The following is a 25010-nucleotide window of genomic DNA, read 5'->3' as shown; positions in this document are numbered from 1 at the left end:
TTATTTGTGTAGCACTTATCAAAATCAGCATTACGAAGTGCTTTAAAACTAATGATAAAGATAAGTCTTCAAAAGTTATTTAAAAGAAAGATACTGATGTTGCAAGCAGGAGTTCCTCAGGCAGGTCGTTCCACAGCTGAAAAGCCTTAACAGCAAACGCTTGGTCCCCTTTATTCTTTAAGCGTGAGGTGGGAACAGTCAGCAGGTTCCTGCCTGAGGATCTCAGGCTGCGCACTGGTTGTTAAGAAGACAGCAGTTCAGATATATATCCTGGGGCCAGGCCGTGAAGCGCTATAAAAGTAATAAGTGAAATAAAAATCGATCCTTTCCTGTCATAAGCGTAGAAGTGAAATGAAAATTTCATGTCTATGTATAATGTATCCAAGTGGGAGCATATATAGCGAAAATGAAATTGGGCCAAGTATCGACCCCTGCGGGACTCCACAATTTACTAAAAAGTGAGGGGAGACATGGTCACCAATAGAAACAAAACAATTCTGATTTGTCAAATAAGAACAAAACCGCTTCAAAGCCGTCCCAGATATACCAACCCAGTGCTGCAAAATGTTGTGGTCAACTGTATCAAAAGCTGCACTTAAGTCAAGCAGTACAAGGATGGAACGTATCAGCAATACATAAAAAGATAATTTGTCACTCTAATAAGCAGTCTCAGTACTGTGATGCTGTCTTGACTAAAATTCTTTATAAATGTTGTTTTGTGCCTACACTTTGAGGAATTGTTGGAAACAGTCTTCGTAAGGAGTTTTGCAGTAAAAGATCATTTTGAAAAATTGCTGCTTTCTGATTGATCAAGGCCGGGTTTTTAGATGAGTGGTTGCACGCAGGCAGTCTTCAAATATGTTTGCTGGCATAAGAGATGTGATATTTATATTTATGTTCTCTTAACTGAAATATGTGAACCACACAATGTTGTAGGATGCAGATATGTTGGAATTTTCTAGGGTGGGGGTTGATATCGACCAATGAATGAGTAGCCATTCATTTAAGGCCGAGTTAAGTAACTGTCATGCCTTGTAGGCAGTGATGCTGGAGAGTGTTTAATGCATGCAGGGAATTCCTCTGTCGTCACAACCTGCTGTGTATTTCAGTGTGTGGGAGCTGGATTTTCCCGACTTTATCGGTAAACAATTTCAGGGATATTGAATCAGCGCCGCTCCCAAGTACAATAATGAGGTTTCGCATTTAGAGGAAACGGCAGCAGGAGGTCTCATGATGGAAAACACTGAAAAATCAATTAGGACCAAAGCGCCACAGTAGCATCCTATTTCACCCCCAACAATCCAGGCAATTTGCACATAATAAACATAAAGTGATAAAGCTCCATAATGCCGCGCAAAGAAAAAGACTTCCTGCTGAATAGTAGCTCAGGGAAGCAAAGTGTGCTAACTTTGTGTGACGTTCATTTGGTGCCCTTGAAATTAAAAAGTAAAGACCTCTGTGGTGATGGAGAAGTCGATCAAGATTTGTTAGTGTGAGTGGATTGTGGGAGTTGCCAGCACAGAGAGAGGCCAGCTGGACAGAGAGAGAGAGAGAGAGAGAATCTGTGATACCCTGGGAAAGGTGGTAGAAAAAAGGGATTTCTCAATGGAGATAAAGCGATCAGTCAGGAATTGAGTCACACAAACAGCATCTACATTCTGAGATAGATGCAGTAATCAAAGTCTTTCTTTCCTTCTCTCCCCTTCTTCTCACTTACACACACTTACCGTACAGTGTGGCTCCACAATCAGCACTCTCGAGTGTTCAGGTGCTGTCACGGTGAACTGTGGAGCTGAGGGTAAGCCACTGTGTCGTTCCCATCAACCCGCTGAGAGCTGTGTACAGCTGGAGAGTCAGGGATTACTCTGAGGTGTTTATCTGGGCAGTCACATCCTTCAATCAGCTACTTAAAGTCGAGGTATTACTTCTGCGCTAGTGAACACACACTGTCATCATTTATGTGGTCGGCACAATAGACGAATCACTTTCCACAGTCACACACAGTCAGTATCTGTGTGTGTTTTACTCTAGTCATAGATCATTGAATGGATGTAATGTATATGTATATTTTTTGGCCATTTTCTGGCTTTTGTTCAGAGTATGGAAACACTTTGGGTTTTCACACATTGCCAGGAACAAGCGGAGCTAGACATCACGGCTAAAGCTGCATGCTAACTCTGTCATGGACAGGAAACGTTATCGTATTGCGGTAACGTGCGGTCAAGTCAGCCGTCACTCACATCTCCGTGGTCAAATCGGCCGACGCTACAACTGTAGAGCACCCATATACTGACATTTAAGTTAAATACAGTCAAAGAGCCCCGATGGAGCTGACCATAGATGCTTAAAGAGAACGGAGCTGACTTGGAGAAGTTAGCAGAAGTATACACTAAGTCCGGTTCTCAAAATAAGGTGATAACAAAGGGAACTGTATATACAAAATACATATATGGAAATAAGATTGATTGGATTATATTCACCAGAAGTATAAAACATCATATGTCCCTTATAGATTAAAAAGAAAATACCACTAATTTGTGAGGGAAATGTCTTTATTCTTTGATTTTTGGGCTGCTGTGAAAAACAAAAAGTAATGCCTGACAATTACTGATATATTTGACTTCAGGACATCTCTGACTACATAGCTACATGCTGAAAATCAAACATTCTTACTCTATTAATTTAGATATTTTCTAAAGAAAAAAGTCCCTAGAAGTGTATGAAGACAATGGAGTAGAAGCGCCGCTGGGTCTTTGTGGTAATCACATACAGGTGGTCTTTGGATCCTTCAGATGTATTGGGTTTATTCAATCTTGTGAAGGGCTTATTGCATGGGTGGATTATGGTTTTAAAAAAGTACAAAATGCAAGTCTACCTCAAAAACAATCCAAGGCACACTGTAGTGTTTGAACAAAATTAAAATGCCTTTATTTTACATGGCAGTAATTGTTTAAAATGACCAACGCGTTGCGACCAACACATGTCTTCATCAGGGTCATTGTTATAAAAATATTGATTATAGCTGCTTTAAGAATAGTGTAGTTTCTGTTTAGTTTTCTTTTTCTCAAATTTTCAGCTCATAAAATATAGTGATCATGTGTTGTCTTGCAGCAGGGAACATAACTTTGGGAGCACGGGGACACAAGTTGTACATAAATCAACTCCTACTGAGACAAAGACATCACACATGCAAATGAGACCCTGCAAAGTACACACTCTGTGCAGTTCCATTAAGGCAATTACAGGTTGCCTAAAGCAAACTCGGTGCAGAAAAGCAAAAATATCCGAGGAACGTTCACAGGGGATCTTTTGCCCCTCCAGTACGATTCATCATTTAAAATAACCTGAAGAGAATGTCTACACTTGGTGCTCTGATCACCACCGCCGCCTCTGGAACGTGTTCTCAAATCATCGGGGAAATAACAGCAACATTTGGCTCAGCTGCCTTATGAAGAACAACACAAATGATGCATAAATGCCTGCGCGAATGCCAGCTTGAAAGCTTCCTCTGCCCACAAGCCTGTTAAAACTACACCTACAGTATAACTCACAACACCGCTTAATAGTGTTGAAGTGAAGCGGCCAGCAGGGCAGTGGACACTGGATAAAGCTAGTTAATAAGTGTCCTATTTTTATGGTCCTCATCTAAACCTTTGGTCATACTTGTCTTTGGTTCTGCAACATAGCTCATAATACAGCATGTCTACCATTTTAATCTTATTTATTCACAGATATAAACAACAAAAACGTACTGCAGCACTGTGTTGTGGGCTGTTGTTGGACTAATATTTGAGACATGATGTAACTAAGTGCAATTTCCATGATTACACCTTCAGCAGCAAGGGTATTGTGGCTACTGTTGACACAATATTGTGCCTTCTTATACAGTACCAAAAAGAGAAGAGCAGAAGTGAGAAGATGAATTGGGTGTAGTATAGGGAAGGTGGAGGAAGAAAGGTAAAAAGAAAGAGTAAAGAAGAAGTAGGAGGGCGGCATCAGGTGTATTTAGCTCCTCTCCTGCCGCCTCCCTAATCTGTCATTTTGCTGTCGGCAGAAAGCTCAGGTGCTTTGCTGTCAACGGGGGCATTCGTGGTCAGATGGCTGTTTGCTGCCAGGACCTCTGATTCGTCGAGGGCTAAGCCTAACGGCCCCCTGGGTATTTTTAGTCAGGTGTGTGGATTGCACTGACAGGGGTCACTCATTTGGTCCTGAACCACCTGAGAGGAGTGTCAGCTCCAGTCAGGATGTGGCCAAAAGCCCCTCTTGAGGTTTTTTTCCTTTTTTTTTGTGTTGGTTAAACAAGTTGTGCTATTTTTACACATCAGTGATGAACAAACAGAACAGTTTGGGAAAATAAGATCAGTTATGAAAGACTTTTGCCTCTGGTGCAACAGCAAAATATGATTACTTCAAATAAGGCTTAAAAGAATAATGACACCATCAAGAGCACATTTCTAACTCATGCAGGAACTCAGCGTCTATAGATATTAACTGAGCAAACGGCCACATAGTTATGTCGTCTGCGTCAAGCAGCTTATAGAGGTCTGCAGGGATGACGTATGTTTGTTGGTCAGCCAGGAAGTTAGCATCGCCATGGGTTCTCTTGACTAAAAATCAAATGGATTTTTCCATTAGGTTTTGGATTATTGCAGAAAATAAGCTCTGTGGCAAACAAACGTTTATGATACTTACAAGTTTTGTTCAGCAATTTGTCTTCACAAATGAACACTACTACTGTTATGATTTTTGAAGTGTGAATACAATCGCCAGAAGTAAAAAGCTAACGTTAGGCTGTAGACGAACTACACCACGGTCGCATGAACGTGAGTATAAACAACGAGGCTGTAAAGGCAGACGAGTCGGCGTGATCACGTTTAGTAGTCTCATTTAGCCACTTGTTAGCAACCGCCTTTTTTATTAAGACACATAAAAGCTTCAAAATTCACAAGTGTTTTATTTACTGACCTTTATATTGTAGAACAAAATGTTAAAATCTCTTCAACTTGTGTTAACCACGGACCTTATTTCAGACATCTAAATAAAAACCCATTCAAAAAACCCATTGACTTCCAGACGAGGGAACCGGAAGTGCTTTTAATGCTAACTCATTTCCGTGTTTTAGGTCTCATTCCTGCAGCACTCTATTACGACCCATATTTACATTTGATGTCAGCCAGTCTGCCTTTAGTTAGTTATGGAGTAATTTTAAGTTACGTATGTTACGGGAGTACATAACCACGTCACATACCTACGTTAATACGTAACCACGTCATATATAGGTCTCGTGCGTAACGTAGTAACTGCGTCACGTAACAAATGTACTTATGTTAACCAAAACCATGATCTTTTCCTAAACATAAGTACACAAGTAGTTCCGTTACACAACATTAACCATGTGTTTAAAACTGCAACCGTTTCACAACGGTCATACATGTTGCTTTGGGAGTCATTGCCAAACAACCTATTCTGTCGTCTAGGTATGAGGACATGTTGTAACTGAGACACTGCAGCAAAAAAAAGGGGGTGGGGTGGGGTAGAAGCAGATAGTGGCAATGATAAATAGAGTACCAGGGAGAGAGGGGAGTATAAGATAATGCAAAAGGAAGAAATGAGACGGCGAGGGGAGAGAAGAGAGTGATCGCCAGAGGAAGAGTCGTGTCTTTTTCAGGGCTAAGCTGTTTAATTAACGCTGCCATACTCACCACCTCCAATCTCAAGAGCGATTTCTGTTTCTCTTCTCTTTCTGTGTCTCTGTCTCTTTCTCCCCGACTTCACTTGCATTCACTTCAGTCTTCATGTTTATCTTTTAATTAAAAAATTGCAGATTATAAACAGATTCCCACAGCAGCCATGACGTTGTCACAACAACAAATAATTCAATATCATGCTAATTGATCATTCAACAAATACATTTATGAGATGAAATACAACATGCAGCTTTTTTTCTTCAGACTTTTTGTGTCCGTTCATTTTTTTATTCACTTTGGAAATGACTTTTTTAAAAATGATCATCCTTTTGCCCTGGGAGAACTCCTCTTCTCACTCTCACAGTCTCTCCTTTTCTATCTACTCGGGTCTCCTTTCTCTTTCACTCCTCCCTGTGTCTTTTTCCACTCAGCCAACACCTCCCTCCGTCTGTGACTGTCCTCTGTCCTCTGTCCGTCTCAGGGAGGGAGGGAAGAGGAGGTGAGAATGAGAGTCTGGCAGGAGGTTCTCCCAGCGGCCCCCTGGACATGTGGGCGAAATCACGCTCCTTGCCATGCACGACATATCAAAAATGTTTTTGAGGAACAAATACCAACTCTAGCTTCAATGTTCACATGCGTATTTCTCACGAATCTGCAAAGCATTGCCTGACAACATATTTCATGCATGCTGTATTTTATGGTTATGTTTTGGCACTTTAACATTTAACTGAAAAAGCATTCTTCCCTTAACCTTAATCATTACGTTGAGCATAATCCTGTCAGCAATTACTGTACTGTACTACCCTTTCAAAGGGTAACTGTCAAAACACATTCACTGTATATAAACAGAATTTCAAGGAGTCAGGGTTGTGTTAGTATATGCAGAAAATTACACAGAATAAACACTATCCCTTCTTCACCTTTCTGCTCCCTCCACTATCTACCAGTGGTTTCCTATAATGTTTTAAATTGTAGTATTTTAGTAACACTTTGCAATAAGATGCATGAAAATACTGAGTAGTTGCTAAGGAACGAATAAGGGAAAACATTCATTCAAGATTATTGCACAAATTCTAAAATGTAGGGGGTAAATTATAGTTGCTTTGTTGGTTAATTGGAGGGTTAATGGTCGGGTAGTCATGCCTTACAGTTTGGATCGAAACAAAATTCTTGGGTCTTTTACTTTCAACCTCCCAGGTGAAAAACTGTGAGGTAAAGGTGACAGAGAGGATAGAGGGAGGGGTGACTGAGACAAAGAGTGAAGAGATGAATTGTCCATCTAAAGGGCAGGCAATATGCATAAAATGTCACATCGAGTTGCTCCCGTCTGCCGAGAAAAAGAAAAACATCACCGAGTGATTTAGTAGCGGTTCAAACAAACATTAGTCAAAGCTTTTTCAATTTTCTGATCTTTTTCTGAGCACTTTTATTCTTTTATTCATATATTATGTTTTAACCAAAAGGTCTATTTATTGACTAAAATTCCAGTTATTCAGTTGAAAATGTTTTTCTGTCCTTGTCTCTGAAGATTTGCTTTCACATAACACTTCCTCAGTGTGTCTGTAACTGAAGCTCGTGTTTCTGCGTGTGCGTCGTAATAATCCGTCTGCTTGCTTTGGTGACGGTGTTACATCTACGCTTGACATCTATATTCACACTTGCTTTCCTGCGTCTGTGTTTTGGTTTGTTTTGTCTGCGATGTTGGAAGGTGGCAGTGATTAATTGCAGGGTAGGGTTCGAACAAGCGTTGTTTAATTAAATCCTCTGATAATGTCAAAGTTTATGTTTGCTGGGAGACGAGAGGTTGGGCCTCCTGTATCCCCTCAGCTATTACCCACTATTAATCACAGCATGTGCGTGTGTGTAAGTGTAAGTGCATGTGTGGTAACAAATGTAATTCTTACAGCTCCTCGGGGTGAATAAAAATCAAAGGGCAATTCAATATTAATGGAAACGTTCTGAAAATGTTTTCAGGATCACAGTGTAAACGTGTCACATTAGATGTCGCTCCTTGCATAGCAGTTTCTCATTCTGGCACCCAAAGCTGCTTTCTAACTCTGGTCCATTTCAGTCCTGCCTCCAGCTGCATAGAATAAGCTTTTGATATGAGTAACACTTTTGTAGAAGAAGTGCTTGAACAGGTGTGACAATACCAGCTCTCTGCCAGCAAGGTAGTTTCTGTTTTTTGACTGAATTTTTTAAACCTCACCAGAACTTTAGCACTAAAACCATCTAGAAACTGAAAACACACTACCAGCGTAACAGTTGTTCATCCTTTTGTCAACTAATACTCTTTACCCTTTCATTCACCTCCAAGTTAAAGATTGATTGATTCTTCTTACATCTGTGAAAACAGAGCTAATGGATTTAGTTGAGTATTAAAATAACAGCACTTAGATGCCTGGACGTAATCTTCATAAGAAACGGAGTTATGATTTCATATGAGTGAGAAACCTGAACAACAATGGCCAATTTATATCTACATAGGGAGCGGGTCCTCTTCACAGAGTCCGCCATGTTGCATCGCCTTGTTTCAACAGTAGCTCAGGCAAGCTTGGGCCGGAGTCGATAACGTTACTCGCTCCTGTCGCCGCCACTCTCTCTCTCTTGCTTCACCACTCACTTCCCATGTACTTCCCACTGCCGTTCACATTTTTCACGTTTCTCTCTCAATCCTACACGCTTGGCACAGGGGAGAAGTTGTAATCTGCAACCTCTGCAACCGCTAGATACCGCCAGATCCTACACTTTGTTCCTTTAAAGCTGCACTTGGTAGAAATGGAGCAAATATGATTAAAAAAAGTTATTGGCCAGAGCACAGCCAATAGGAACGCTCTCTCTCTGAAATGACCTGTGATTGGTCAAAGTCTCCCGATAACAGGTTCGATTTTTTAAAGCCTGAAAACAGAGCCATGAGGAGGTGCAGAAGTCTAGTTTTCTCTAAGAGCACTTGAATTACAATATGCTGAAAGGTTATTAGGGGATTTTTGCCCAATGATGCCAAAAAACTGTTGCCCACTGAAGCTTTAAAGGAGCTTAGCCTTTTTTTGGCTATAAAAAATTATACATTTTTAAAGTCTAATCGTTCCACTTCCTGTTTATTTACACAACAGAGGTGGAAACTGTAGTTATGATTCTATAACTGATGGGATTTTGCAGGTACTTGTGAAAACTTTTCATCACAAAAACTATTCACACCTGGTTGACAAGTAGATTTCTTTCATAATGGTTTCCAATAACTGTGTGTGTGTGTGTGTGATTGCATAACCAACAGTTTGGACCTCAGCCTTTATTAAACAGCTGTGCACTCCTCTGCTCTGCTCTGCTCAGGGTATCACCACAGCCTCCCCTCCTCCCCCTACAACTCTACGTCTGGACCCGACGGTCAGAGGTTACCTCCGTCTGGCACCCACTCCACTGAATACCTGAACCAGGGTGGCTCCACGAAGGTCCTCCTCCTCATCTGCAACACATCAGGATCTGGTCAGCAGGCTGTCAGGTGAGCTGCAGGCTGATTGATTTTCAACTTGTTATTGTTGTTACTAGTTTAGTTTTTTACTGATCAGCTGTAGAGTTAGGGCTTCATACTGTCGGTTCTGTTAAGCATACGGTAGAAGAGTCAGTTAACTTGAATTTACTTCATGAGATTGTGTTTGAGGATGTGTCATCTTACATATGGGAGACAGTTTCTTAGAGCTTGTTCAAGTAGAGCTGTAGAGACATCTTTTCTCCTGCTGCACTGTGTCTACAGCCTTAAATAGAATACCTCATTTATTCTTTCCCACTTTCATCATCCAATGCTGTCTCAATGACAACATCCAACTTCTGTTTCGACCTGCATATATACAGTGTTGCATGAATGCCACAGACGGGGCTGGTTTTATTTAATTTGTGCAGCTTGAGCTCCCATTCAGCCATAGCTGAAAGCTGAGACTGATTTGAACAATGCAGCTCAAATTGAAGCACTTAACCTGTGAAAGTTTGGTTTTGTCGGTTGCCATATGTTACTCTAACTAAGGTAAGAAGCATTATTAAGTTACTTAGCGACCTAGAATGCATCTGAGGTACAACAGCAACACAGTTAGACCAAACAAACGGTGGAAGCAACTGGATGGCTGCTTTTCGTTTGCTGCCCACAGGTGAGCTGTGTCGTACTGTTTGGGGATGAATATCCCACAGGGGCTGAATGGCAAATCAGAGAAGAAATGCTCCGATCACGTCTACCTTCCTCAGTAATGACACTGTCACTGTAGGCAACATCACAAATATAAAAAATTAACCAGACTCTTACAAGATAATACAGTCTGGTTAGTAAGTGAGTGATTTATGCAGCCAGTCTAAGTTAATGCATGATTATTTTGCAGCTACTTTAAAGATGAATTCATTACACTACAAGGGATCATGGCTGATGATGAATGTATGATAGTCCAGTTGAGCTTCCAGTGATTCATAAAAGAGAAGTGAAAACATTTAAAATCACAGCAGTAAACATCTTTGACCATCTTTGATTATTCCTTGTGAAAATGTATTTATTTACATTTTAAAAAATTATGTAGTTGCAGAACCTACAACAAAATAGAATAAAATGAACATTAGATAAAGTAAAATAATAATCAACACAACAAAGGAGAAATGTGAAAGAAAAAGAAAAATATATTAAATAAGATAACTGAATACATTAATATCAATGCATAGGATTTAGTCGAAAGACAGCTGATAAATTCATGTCAGAGGATACATTATACAAACACCAGACAACAATTCATTTTGCATTAAGAGTGAATTTTGTCAGGCATGTTCACTTTGGTGCACTCTGACTGGGTCAGTCAGTTTCTGCTGTGTTTGTACGGGCACATTCATGATGCAAACATAATATCCCTCATCCTAGCAGTAGGACTGCAATTAATTGCAGTAAATGTAATTCACTGTAATGTTCCCATTATGAGACACTGTGTGCTTTGTAACAGAGAGCATCATTCTAATGGAAGCATTCGTTCAACCACGGGTAGACTGTGTCCATGAGAGTGCCTGGTTAGAATTGTAGTAGCATTCAGACAGCATTGTGTGCAAAGAAAGTACAGGAATCAATAAAGTCCAACCTATTATTGACTCAGGGAAGGATGGATTCATATTTCTCTTCAGTCATCCAGTTTCAGTCATCATGTCTGATAACAGGCGTTCCTATGAAAGGCCTAATAATGTCAGAATGTGACATTTGAGGACTCATTTGTCCACATGCCTCATGTGTATGGTTGTAAACAACTGTCTCTCTTTGTATTGTATCCATCTATCACCAAAATTAAAGGTCAGTTCTTCGTCTGTTGCACAATGTTTGGTACAACCAAGGTAGCCACGATAGCAGTTTAATTATTTTTGGCATGATGATATCAGCATGTCTTTGCATAAATCCAAGAAACTGAATCAAATGGCAGTAAATGTGACCCGTAAAAGTATTTGGACACCTGAATAGTTCACTCTTCTGGGACGGCTTTTCACAAGATTTTGGTAACCTGGCTGCAGGGATTTGTTCGCATTCAGCCACAAGAGCACGGCTCACAGCCAGCGCTCCGACTGATTGCAGAGATGTTTGACGGGGATTGAGGTCAGGCAAATTAAGTTCTTTGACTCCCAAACTTGGAAAACAATTTATTTATGAACCTTGCATTGTGCATGAGGCCATCGTCATGTTGAAATGAGTGTGCAACCTCTGGTTCTGAGAAGTGAAGCCAATGCCTAAGTGCCTTAGACTTGTATTCTTTCTAATAGCCAGCAGGGGTTTTCTGGTTTCATGGTCTCAATCGCTAGTTTCAAGTCTTCTTCAATACAGCATGATGCTCAGTTAGTAAATTATGGTCCCATTTAGAGTCAAATAGACCATAAAGCAGGGGATGCTTTAGGGCGGCTTGTGATTGACATGTCACTACCATGACGTACAATCTGGGAGTTGTCCGCGTTTTCGTCTTACAACGTTAACCCTTTCACAATGTGTTTTCACGAAAGTTAATTGTAACATTTTGGTTGCCTAAAAACGTCTCTTAGCTCCACCCTTTTCTGTCACTTCTGGTTGCAAAAAAACTAAATGGTGACAACCAAAATGCTGAACTGAAGACTTCAAAACCATAGTGTACAAACCAATGGGTGACGACACGGCGACTACTTATATACAGTCTATGATTGAAACAGGAAAGGGCCTTCTCCCAGCTGTTGCCAGAAAGTTGGAAGCACACTATTGTTTGAAATATCATTGGACTACATGCTGTAGCAATACGATTTCCCCTTAACTGAAATTAATGGGTCTAGCAGAGACAACAAACTACAGCCTCCATAATGACCATAACATTGAATCAACACCTCCCTAAAACACTCTAACCTTCATTTAGGTAGGATTTATTGTTTCAAACTACATTAGTTTGAGCTAAGTGTATTGTAATGTGTAAGTGTGCAGACCTTGCAACCTTCATCTTCAGCTATGTGTGTTTAAATAAACTGTGAAGAGATTGTGATATACTAGACAAACACAAGTATGTCTCCCATTAACCTCACATATAAAAGCCTCTTTATATAGCCGCTGCTGTGCATTCAGGAGGAGCTCCAGCCTTGAGTTAACCTAGAGACAGAGAACCCATTACAAGGCATTGATGCATTGATGATATACAGACAAGCTTTCTCTGCTTTAGTTGGCCCCTGACCTCACATAATGTCTCTTCAAGCTGTCAGTGCAGGACGCGAGGCACTAACAGTAAAGCCTTGATGCACTTGACACCTGACAGCTTGACAGATGTGGTGATGACACAATAAGTTGCGATGACCTTTTTTATAACCGGCACTTTCTCAACCTTCTTTGAAATTAATTTATGATGTTTTTTAGAGTGTGGATGACTTTATAAGTTAAACAATATTTATCATTTTCTGTCATTCTTTCTCTTTTTTTCTCCTCTCCTCTCCTCTCCTCTCCTCTCCTCTCCTCTCCTCTCCTCTCCTCTCCTCTCCTCTCCTCTCCTCTCCTCTCCTTCCTCTCTTCTCCTTCCTCTCCTTCCTTGCGTCTCCTCTCCTCTTTTCACCTTCCTCTCTTTTCCTTCCTCTCCTTCCTTGCTTCACCATTCCTCTCCTCTCCTGCCGTCCCCTCTCCTCTCCCATCCTTTTTTCCTCTCCTTCCTCTCCTTCCTTGCTTCACCTCTTCTCTCCTGCCGTCACCTCTCCTCTCCTCTCCTCTCCTCTCCTCTCCTCTCCTCTCCTCTCCTCTCCTCTCCTCTCCTCTCCTCTCCTCTCCTCTCCTCTCCTCTCCTCTCCTCTCCTCTCCTCTCTTCTCTTCTCTTCTCCTCTCCTCTCCTCTCCTCTCCTCTCCTCTCCTGCCGTCCCCTCTCCTCTCCTCTCCTTCCTCTCTTCTCCTTCCTCTCCTTCCTTGCTTCTCCTCTCCTCTCCTCTCCTCTCCTGTCCTGTCCTCTCCTCTCCTCTCCTCTCCTCTCCTCTCCTCTCCTCTCCTCTCCTCTCCTCTCTCAGGTTTGGACCTCCATTTCACATGCGTGAGGACAGAAGCATCTCCTGGGACCAGCTGCAGCAGAGCATCCTCAGCAAGCTCTATTATCTGATGCTGAATGGATCTCAGGCTCAGGTAATAACCCACAATAACCAATAACATGTCATCCACTCTATTTCTGTGCCTTGGACCCATCAGCTCAGGGGTTCCCAGGCCTTCTCGACTCCAGTGGACCAAATTAAAATAGCAGCGCGGAGACGAGATTAGTTAGAAGGTTAATCAATTTTCGTTAAGGTTGGGTTCTGTGTTTAGATGAAATAGCTCCCATTGTCTGTTTACAATCGTCTGAGTCACATTGAAGGCTAAAAATAACGACAAAGTTAAAAAAACAGTTCGTCAGATGCTTCTTTTTCATGATTTTGATTATGTATTAGTATTGTGTTGGCTCCTTATTATTAATTACCTATTGTAGTTCTCTTTTTTATCTATACTTAGTCATCGGACTTGATTAATGCAATTAAAATTGAGTGTCCTTTAGTTCATTCTGTGATGTTTGAGTGCATCAATCTCTTGCTCCGTTATGCTGAAACGCTTGTAAAACAATTTAATTTCACCACCAATATTGAATGAATTCTTTGATTAAAAGCAAAGAGAGCACCTCAGGATCTTATATTCACACACAGTCCAAGCCTTTTATGGGAGCGTGATAATGGTTTTATGTGCTGAGCATACATTTAATTATGTCCCCGCCCACTCAAAGCCCAATAACACAAATCCTCGTCTTATATCACTATGTCAGAAGTTCTATATTTCAGAATAATGAGTGAAGATTACTGACTATTACTGCTACATTCCCGAATTAAGATTTACACAAGTGTTTGTTTTCTGGACAGCCAGTCTTGCATGTTAAAATCCACCTCTACTTTCTCCTCCACTCTGTACCTACTCGTGATCACCGACAAGCACATCTCCACTTCATCTGTTTCTCCATAGACGGTTCAAGTGATCTGCACACCATGAGCCCTAAACCACCGCTCCACTCTCAAATACACAGACACTCACATCCCCACTGCTGGCCCTCAAGTTGCCATGGGCAACGCCATGGTGACAGGCAATATTTGAGGTGGCCTTATCCAGAGCGAGCAGCTTTCAGCTTTATAAGAAGAGAACTAAGGCGGAGGAGAAAGAGAAATATTATTTACTGATCGTTATCTCTGTTTCTTAGTTACCTCCTCAAAGCCTGTTTGGCCAGATACAAACTCGTTGAACCTTCCCTTGCCCTCGTCACCCACTTTCTCTTAATTAACACAATCACCAGGGTCTTTAGATGTAGATTGAACAGATATTTTTAGCTGAAGAGGTCATCAATATCCCACGGGTGCAGGGCTTCAATTTTTGCTGGTGCTCTGTTGTTCTCATTTTAACCCTCTGAGACCCACAATAGTCCCGTTTTTGTCTTTTTTAGGGCGTTACAGGGGGTCTTTAGGGGGTGATAGCAGGTCAGCAGTAGATGTCACATAGAGGTGATGTACATCATCTGAAGGCTGGAAACCTGAAGATTAATTTGAGATGCAGCTCAGCACTGTGTGTCAAGTTGTTCTAGTCATCAATCAGAAATAAACATGAATTAATTAATTATTTAAAATGAATTGTGAAAGTGTATAAGGGTTTAGAACATTATGATTGAAGTATATGATGGCCATCCCCATGCTCTATTATGTCTTGTAAGCTGTTGCAGCAATTTCTGGGTTGATATCAGTTGTTACACAGAGTTGGTGCTGAATTTAACCATTTTTTGCCACTCGAGAATTGATCAAAATTATCATTAATCCCTTCAAAATACCACAATAAGACACCAAGACCTTGAGGAACACCATAGAAAAAAAAACATGCTGAGATTTGGTATCAAAAACGTTTGACATTTTGAGATTTCAGCAAGAATTGCATTTTTTGGCGATTGGATAGCGAGCACTTCTGTTCTGGAAACTGCATACATCCCCTTATTTTCAATCTACCTAGGAAGGCCATACATACACTGAATGCCCTAGGTCTCTAGTTTGTAGTTGTAAAGTTTCATGAGGGTGTGATTATTGTAGAGGTCACCACAGGTCATTTTATACATTGAGGTCAAATAAAAAAAAAAATGGTCTCACTCTATGAAATGGCTACTATGGGGACTAACATCATCACGCATGAATACAGTTTCAGCGTTACAGTGATACCCAATTTATGTAATTCCAAGACTGTTTAGGGACTCCAGTATGCAGAAATACACCATTTTAGTATATGCAAAAATAACACATTATACTGCATGAAAAAAACTGCGTGATTTTTGCCCAAAACTGCATGTGATTATCATAAAGTGGGCATTTTTGTAAAGGGGAGACTTGTGGGTACCCATAGAACCCATTTTCATTCACATATCTTGAGGTCAGAGGTCAAGGGACCCCTCTGAAAATGGCCATGCCAGTTTTTCCTCGCTAAAATTTACCCCAACTTTGGAGTGTTATTTAGCTTCCTTCCCGACATGGTTGGTATCAATGGATTCCTTAGGTTTTAGTTTCATAGGATAGCTCTGTCTTCAATCTAGCCCTAAAACTGAACCTGCTAGAGCCTCTGAAAGACAGTAAAGTCAGTCGGGCGTTACCACTGAAATGTAGACATCTACAATAAACACAACAACGCCGTTTGTATTCTCTGTTCCCTTGACGGGCAGCAAGTGTGCGAGTACTTTGCTGTCCCTACTTCTTCATTATGAAATGTTTTGGCGCCACCCAGAGGCTTACTCAGCAAAATACAACTTTTATTTCAGGGAATGAAAAAAGGAAAACATAACTTGAGTTGTTACTGACTTGCATGTCAACATCCAGCTCCTCTCTCCCAGCCCTGATGCTCAATAAAAATTGACCGTGAGTGCTTATGCAATGGATTATGAGCCAAGGCCCGTGTGGTGGTCTGTGCCAAATGGTGATTTTAGAGCCGGTGGAAAGGTTTAAAAGTTGGATGAAAGGTAGAGTTTGTTGTTAATGTGTTGGAAAACTCCCATTCATGCTTTTTGTCACCACACCATGGGCGCTTTGCTGTAATGAATTAAAGAGGTGAAATATTTTATCGTCACCAGAATGTTTCCCCCCGTTACATTTCAGAGGCTGCTTTTGTAAAATTTAAATATTTTAGGTTTTTCAAAATAACGGAAGGTAAATTATATTTAACATTTAAGTTAGAGTGGCTTCTTCTCTTATTGTTATCTGTTTTTCAGAATTATCACCTCCTGCCTTTACAATACACCGAATGATGAAAACAAAATGCCTTTAAGCTTTTCTTAATTACGTTTTCTACCTTAATCCTTATCACAGTGAAACGCTGCCTTAAAGGCCATTCAATACTTCAGGTTTAATACATTATATATGCAAGACAGGGTGTGTTTTTTTTACTCCTACGCCAAAACATCTTCTCATAGCAATCTGTACATTTTTGAGTTTTATAACTTTGAGATTCTAAAGGAGTCAAACTCTCTGATGAATGAGAGTTTAACTTATTAATCGTCTTGTTTTTTTTCTACAAGAGCCAGACTGTGTCCAGACGGACCAGTTACATTTTTAAAGGGTTTAAAAAGCCTCTCAGGTCTTTTACTGAATACTAAACTAATCTGAGTTCTGGAGGATTTTGTTATTTATGAGGAGTTAGGATTTATTTATGAGTTATTGATCAACTGTGAGAGGTCAAAATAATTTATTAGCTTGCAGTTCTTTCAAAATAATTTGTTTTCTGAATTAATGTTAAAATAATAGGAACATATTTTATTAAAATGCATGGATTTTTAAACACTCAAACTTCTCATGGTCACTTTTTTATACATGGGATACTAACTTTTGCTCAAGTCATGACCTCTGCCTCCCTTTCAATTCAAATGGGCATGTGTAGGGCAGCTAATGATAAACAGAGTAAATCAGAATTACAGTCAAATGAGATAATAAAGATGATGAAATACCCCTAGGTTTAGTTTTAGGTCACCAAATCACTCAAATTCCTCACTGGTGTTAACAGCTCTCCTTTAAGGCAGATCACGGATCATCCTGTAGAAGCTTGTGAATCCTCAACTCTCCAAAGTTCACTGAAAAATGTACCAAACTCCCTACAGCATTATAGTCCAATAGATAGATAAGGCCATCTGAAATGCTCAATCAGGCCACTCTATGCTTTTCAACCAACTAATGTATTTCTTTTCATGCATGGCTGCAGTTCATACTCTCCAACGTTGGCCCGCTCAGAATGAACGCATTAGCAACCTGATTCTGCTCCATAATCAACCCTCTTGCCTAAATGCATTTTCTCTATTCCAGTGAGGAGGCAGCAGGACTAGTTGCGTAAGATATAGATATAAATGAGGGAGGTTGTGTGCTTTTAACTGTGGTGTTATGTAAAGATCCTGCAGGATTCAGCCCCAAATTAGACAATTGTTTGGTTTTCGCAGCACTTAATTTGTGTCCAAATCTGTAATTCTAAATTACTTATTCACATCGTTTACAATACCCAAAGGGCAATACTTGTTTCTTGTTTCTCCCTGTTCAAATGACACATGTGGACTTCTCACACTTTTTTTGCTTTACCACTGTTATATTTTCCTGTGTAGAGACTCCTCTTCATGCTTTATCGTTTACGTGCATAAAAAAAACTGTGACAGCTGTGACCAGAGTGGCCAAACAACCCTCTTTTGGCTTTTGACGGATGCGAAAAAACCTGTTCTGAAAACTTTAATGACAGATGAAAGCTTCAGAGTCGGTGTGTAAACGAGATTGACACAACGTGAGATCATATTTACGAAACGGAAAAGATGGACCTGGTGTGCAAAGGCCTTAACTGAGCTTTTAGCTCTTATTTGACAGAGGACAGTGTAGAAATGGGGGAGAGAAAAAAGGATATGACATGCAACAAAGGTCCCAAAGCATCAGAATCAAACCCGCAGCGTTGCAGTTACAGTATATGGCATGCGCTGTAACTACTCGGCTACCAAGGCACTCTAGTGTTACACTCTCAATAAATAAAGACTAACATGTTTTTTCCACTAACATTAACTTTGATTGTTGCACGTTTAATAATGAATATCTAGTGTAATTGAGAAAAAAAAAACATTTTCAGGGACTTTAAGTTTGAATTTTTCCAAAAGACATATAAGGCTTAAACCCTTGATATTATCTTGCATTACTTTTAATACCCACAAACCCTGTGTACTAGTGCTTGGTTACTCTTTCTGCCAGTATCATAATTATGTTAATTAGTTAAAGCCCACGGTTGCTATATGAAGATAGCAGCTGTGTTATCTGTCTCCCATCAGAAAATTGCAGTGACATTTCTTACATCGCTGCCTCATTATCCCTCTTAAACATGAGGTGTTGCACTTCAGAGTGAGACTGTTTTACAAATCACGGGGGTGTTATTTACAGTAGTAGTCTTCACCTCTGGGTGTCCTCAGAGAAACCACAGTTATAATTACAGTAATGGTAGCTGTCTTTTAACAAGTGCTCTTTACAGTTTGCTATTCGCCTGAGTCTTAGAGGGCAGACTTGTTTTTTTTACAGCAGTAATTATGGCAATTTTCACACACACACACACACACACACAGGAGCAAACTATATTAACTACAGGGGCAAACGATAAGGGAGTATTTATTAGTCTATTTTGTTTTGATTGTTTTAAACATACTACAATAAACAATATTTCTTCATTGGAATATAATGATTGAGTCATACCTGACTGCACACATCAACTTGCTGCTTGAGCATCCTTAAAAATCAATGTTCCTTTGAGTTATGTTTATGTCAGGTTATCTAATAAGCCGTTCTGGATATATCTACAGTTGTTGTTTCTATCCTTTCAATCATAATATCACCACTGAATTTTAAACTCAGCTTTGAGTTTTTGACTGTCAGAAGGAGCTTTTTAAGGACATAGTTGTACTAATGTGTTTTTCTCTCCCTGCAGAATGCCGGAGGAGGGCTGTTTAAGATCAGAGTAGTGGGAGGATCGGCATCCTACAGCTACCTGTCCCCACAGGACAGCAGGCCACTCTACCACCCTGCGGTTGACAGGTAGGACACACACACACACACAAAGAAAAACAACACACTGTACTGTACACCTACATAGACTCATATCTAACCAAAATGTAAATATTGTACACTCTTTCTTTGTGTGGTCCATAACTCATTTATGACAGCATATCTACAGTCAGTCCACACCTACATGCATAACAGCATGCCCATCCTGAAATACAGTACACACATACACTACACGCTGAAACACTGATATGTTCCATGTGGTCTTGAATGATAAAAACATGAAAAAAGGCACTAATAATGACATAAAAACAACCTACAAAAGCAGTAGACAAAAAGCTACAATTCCTTTCAGTAGGGAGTGGAGCTTAAGAGGATTACACGGTGCTGAGAATAATGCTTTCAGTTTGACGGTGTGTCTTTATTTCCTGAAGATCATGCAGCTGAAGTGCTTAGTATAAATCTCTGCTGTTGTTCTACTGAGCTGCAGTGAAGGTCAGGCCTTCCACAAAAGAGCTACGAAATGAGATTGTCAAGATTAGACGAGTCTTTCAATAAGTGTGTGCTTGTGTGTGTGTGCCTGCGTGTGTGCATGCGTGTCCAACCGTAGACTGAACCACTGGCCTGTTCTTATTTATAAGGCTATTCTTGGTCTGCTTCTATCTTACCTACGGACCTACATACTTCGAAAAAGTACGGGAAGTTACCGTCTTCGCTCCCAGGACTTAATCCTACTAACTGTCCCCAAAATCCTTACTGAACTGGGAAAAAGGGCGTTCAAGTATGCTGCTCCCTGTTCTTGGAATCAGCTACAAAATGACCTGAAACTTGGAGAGCTGGTCTCGCTGAATGTCTTTAAAGTGCTTCTAAAAGATTTGGAAACAGGCACATCTGGATGTAGATGTTTTGAATGTTGAGGAATGTTTTTTTTGACACCTTATGATTTTGAAATTTGCTCTTTGTCTTCGTTTTCAATTGTTATGTTTGTTTTTATGTCTGCAACTGTGTAACTGTGGTGTTGCCTAATGAGTTTTTACTCCTGGTTAAATAAAGGTTAAAAGAAAAAAAAATTGTTGAGACATCCAGGTCCACACAGCATATTCTACAGACTTAAGAAAACATCTTTGTTTAGTACAGATCTCCACAAAAATCAAACCATAATGATTTTGTTCTCCAATGAAAATGAGAATAATTATGTAAAATGGATCTTTCTTTCAATATCGCAAATCATATTGCAATTGCAATATCAGTCAAAATAATTGCAATTTTTTCAAAATCGTTCAGCCCTACTTCCAGTGGTGATGAATGTTATTTGGTTTGTGGCTCTCAAAGCTTAAAGGCTCTCTATACGATATCTAGAGCATTAATATAGCATTGAACAACTATTGTCTATGTAAAGATATAGAGGAGTAATGTCTACCTGAGCAGAGAATGAAGTCGCTCTCCCTCTGTGTGTGTTTTGTAATCCGAGCGTCTCTGTGCTTTGTTGACATCGCCAAGCCGGCCTTTGCGTACCTTTTAGTGCATGTTCATGCATGTGAGCGTGCCCTGCTGGCTAACTCACGGCCGCCGCTCGTCGCCATGTCAGGATATAGTGACCGTTTTATAAAGATAACTTTTTTTGATCATACTTGCTCCATTTCTACCCACTGCAGCTTTAATGATATAGAATTTGATTTGATTTTTTTATTTATTGCCCTGGTCCGCTTACTGTGTAATCACCTTATTACTAAATGATTGTTGTTTGTCTGCATGTTGTTGCGTAGTCTGGAGTGTGCCACTAGAGTATTTAAATAATTTTACCGTGGTTAATTGACCAGCTGTTAGCAGCTCCAGTCAGTCTGGATGATCAAATCTGATAAATGAATTGTGAGATGGAGCTTGATAGACAGACACAACATTAGTGATTGGAATAACAAAGAGTATGCATTTTGCAATTCAGTTTTGAAGTTCAATAAATCATTTATAATTTAAAGACAGTAGAAAGTAATATGATTAATTGGCAATTGAATGATTTGTTACTGGTTATAAATAAACAATGTAAAAGTCTATAGTTATTCCAGTAGCACACTACAGCCTCCGTACTCTGTGTCTCTGTCACTTACATTATTATTTATTGTAATGCAGGACTTATCTGTAAAAGAACAACACATACACACACACACACACACACACACACACACGCGTGTGTGTGTGTGTGTGTGTGTGTGTGTGTGTGTGTGTGTGTGTGTGTGTGTGTTTGAATGCATATTCACAGTCACACACATCACAGCCTTAGACATCACATCACAAAGCCAAGTAGCCCCATGACAACTCCATGAATCCTTGATTAAGGAAAATAGAGTTTTTAAAATGGGTAAATTTATTTTGTGGGAAAGATCATGTGTGCAAGGTGTTTCCTGCATTTTGTAGTGAGTGTGACACAGATAAGGTTTCTTATTCATCCAGAGGCAATTATTATTGTGTCAGATAGGCCAAGTTCAAGTACATTCATAAGCAAAGGGAGAGGAGCATTTGTAGATAACCTGGTTATTTACACAGAATCATCTGAGAAGCCGTCCCTTGCGAAAACATCTTTTCCTTGAGAAAAGCCTGCAGTGCCATTCTTTGCTCTTCTTTCAATGAAAAAAATACTCTCCATTCTGATATAACCGGTGATATTGCAGCATCTACACTAACCTCTTAAGGAACCGTCATTGTTGTTTCAAATGAACAGTCGCCTCTCCGGGTCTTTACACACACCTAAGCCACGCTCGTAGCTGCCAGTAGGTCACGAACGCATTACTCGAAGCCTGACAAGATGGATTTTCCTGTGATATGTGATCCTCGCGGGATCTCGTGACATTTGTAGATACAGTAGGTGGTAATTCAATGTTGCATTATTGAGTTCTTCAAAGGGTATCTTTGATATTTTTCAATAATAAGGGAAAATAGACCTCTCTGTTATTGTGTTGAGATGTTATGTAATTCTGTAACGCTCAGAACATACACGTTTATGCATTAAACAGTCTTAAGTTAAAATGGCCAGTAAGATTTCAGAGAGGCGTCAGCCGATGCTCTTAGACATTAATAACAGGAAGGTCCATAGAGCGGTTAATGCCACATTGGACTGCCAGGACCATCCTCTCCTGAAGGAGTTCAAGCTCTGGACGTTGTTTCAGGGCGCCACGTCTCCTTCATCCCAAGTGCTATTAATATGCTCAATAGCATATAGCACTCTGGCTGCACTTTTTGCTCTTCCGTTGCACTATTGCACACTTGCACATATTTCCATTTCCTTGCTCTAGCTCTGTGTTTTATTGTATTGATGTGTCATTGATGTTGTCTTTTGTATTCTGGTTTTATGTGAACCCTGGCAGCAAAACAAATTTCCCCTTGTGGGACATTAAAGATAACCTAACCTGACCTAACCTGACCTAACCTAACGTAGCCTAACAACATGAGTTGTACTTTGAAGATGAAGTGAAACTACTCTCAGTGAGAATCATTCAATATCCGGTCATGCTGGAAATCTCCAGACTGTCTCCATCCAGGATACAGATGATTTGCAAAAATCAAAAGGACTCGAATTTTGACACGATTGCCGAGACATTTGCCATCAACGATCCGTCGTGTTCCCGGAACAAAAAAATAACCCTGAGCATCCAGCGACTGTTAAATCTATTTTGGCCCTCTGTCAGCTCTGTTTTGGCTGCTAAATACGAGGCTGTTTTATCTTTCCTCCTGAGATCAATGCAGTGAAGGAAAACTCTGCAATACAAACAAAACACATTTCACTACATGACGGCTGATGTGGAAAACTTGTACCTCAGGTCAATCTTCACTTAGATGAATAACTTGATGAGTCACAGTTGTCCTTACCTGGATATGTATGTTTATTATTAGTTTATTAAGTCTGATATCAAAACAATGTGTTGTCTCTAACATGGGAGCCGAAAACATCTACAAGTCCCTCATCTTATCTTAACCCCCAGAGCCTCCTCATGTAAGGTGTGCCGAGTGTGAAGGACTCCAAGAACTCGACAAGGAACAAATCGTACTTCATGTCTTATACAACTTTTCCACGACAATGGCTCAACAACATCAAACTTTGCATATTAATACATTCTATGAAGCCAGGTCTCACCTGTGTCAGTGTGTGAGCGCGTGTGTGTGTGTCTGTGCGTGTCAAAGTGAAATTAATAATAATAATAATAATAATAATAATAATAATAGCTTGGATTTATATAGCGCCTTTCATGAAACCCAAGGACGCTTAACAAAGACATAAATAAATACAACAAATGTAACAGTAGCTAGAGGCCATAGGCCTTGGTGAAGAGGTGGGTTTTGAGGAGTCTTTTGAAGGTGTCCAGAGATGGTGCGTTGCGGAGCTCTATGGGGAGAGAGTTCCAAAGTGTGGGGGCTGTCACACTGAAGGCTCTGTCCCCAAAAGTTCGCATTCTTGTGTGAGGGATGGAGAGCTGACCCGTGCCTGAGGATCTAAGGTTCCGGGGCTGTGTGTAAGGGTGGAGGAGGTTAAATTAAATGAAAAGGACAAACAAACATTCAAAGAAATTCTCAGGGTCATTGTCAGAGCAGATCCGTTATTCACTGCATGACACACAGGTTTCAGCCTCCCACGGTTTTGTGGAATCACACAAAAGCACCACTTTAAATCTTGTGTTTACCAGACATGTGCTCATAAGTTTTTGGGAAATAAGTAATTCAGCATGAAAAAGCATAAAAAATGACTAACTGACTGAAGAGATCTCAGTCGACTGAGAGCAAATTGACTGATTAGTCAACTAATCCACTAAGAGGGGGCAGCCCTAGTATTATTTAATTAAATAGTGGCAAATAGACTTTACTTTGCCTTTTAGTTGATGGTGCGCATCCATTGTTGTGTGATGTCATACAACTGCTTCTTCATGAAGTCGGGGTACATGGATCCGTCCTGAGTTTACAAGTAGGAACTCTGACTTTGAGGTGTCGCTCCATTCTACTTTTTCTAGTAGGAGGTCGGACATTTTTGATTTCCGAGTCGTCTGGAACGCAGCAAATGATCATAAGATGTGTATTTAAAGTTTGTCTCTTGCTGTATTGTAGAGCTCTGAAGTCCTGCGGCACCGGGGGACCTCCTCACGTAAAGATTGTCATTGAGTGGGAGACCAAGACTAAAGAATGGTAAGCATTGTGCACAAACATTTTAACTTCTAGTGGAGTATATCAACTGTTGTGGATGTCATCCTGAGTGTCACACTGATCCAAACTAAATTCTGCAGCTGAATGAGAAAAATAAACCCTGTGTGTGCGTGTGTGTGTGCGTGTGTGTGTGTGCTCCAGTCTCTTTGGCAGCATCCAAGAGGAGGTGGTCAAGGATGCGGAGAGTGTGAGGAGCCAGCAGCAGCAGCACCTGCAGCAGCACAGCTGTACCTTGGACGAGTGCTTCCAGCTGTATACCAAAGAAGAACAGGTGAGACTGAGGACAAAACAACTCTTAAGTACTGTAAATGACATAAGTTGTTATTCGCACCATCTTAGAGTACCCTTCATGTTAAAAAATCAGACGACAACGCCTGGCTGTTCTGCAGCAATGAATGTAAATTGAGCCTTAAAAGTTGTTGCAAAAAATTCCTACAGGTGTCCCAACTTTTGTTGATTACTTACAAACTCCCTGTCTGTATAAGTGTTGGAAAAGACTGAGTAACCAACACCAACACATCGAAGCAGCCATCCGTGGTCTTGAAGTAAATCGGTATCACTATATTAATACAAATATTTATTTTGGTGGTTGTTAGAGTTTGCTTA

General features: G+C 40.3%; 1 protein-coding gene across 1 annotated transcript in view; it reads left to right on the top strand.

Annotated features, from left to right (window-relative positions):
• The window catches only part of usp43a (ubiquitin specific peptidase 43a), a 130876-nt gene that overhangs the window by 80899 nt on the left and 24967 nt on the right, over nt 1-25010 (top strand). Inside the window, exons 7-11 of the mRNA XM_074630513.1 lie at nt 9018-9186; nt 13188-13299; nt 19147-19253; nt 24309-24386; nt 24546-24675. Of these exons, the coding sequence (XP_074486614.1) occupies nt 9018-9186; nt 13188-13299; nt 19147-19253; nt 24309-24386; nt 24546-24675 (596 nt within the window). The remainder of the gene's footprint in view (nt 1-9017; nt 9187-13187; nt 13300-19146; nt 19254-24308; nt 24387-24545; nt 24676-25010) is intronic.

The sequence above is a fragment of the Sebastes fasciatus genome, chromosome 3 (genome assembly GCF_043250625.1).
Source record: "Sebastes fasciatus isolate fSebFas1 chromosome 3, fSebFas1.pri, whole genome shotgun sequence".
NCBI classification, from domain to species: domain Eukaryota; kingdom Metazoa; phylum Chordata; class Actinopteri; order Perciformes; family Sebastidae; genus Sebastes; species Sebastes fasciatus.
The sequence above is the reverse complement of the archived record's forward strand: the minus strand, read 5'-3'. Positions and strand labels throughout refer to the sequence as shown.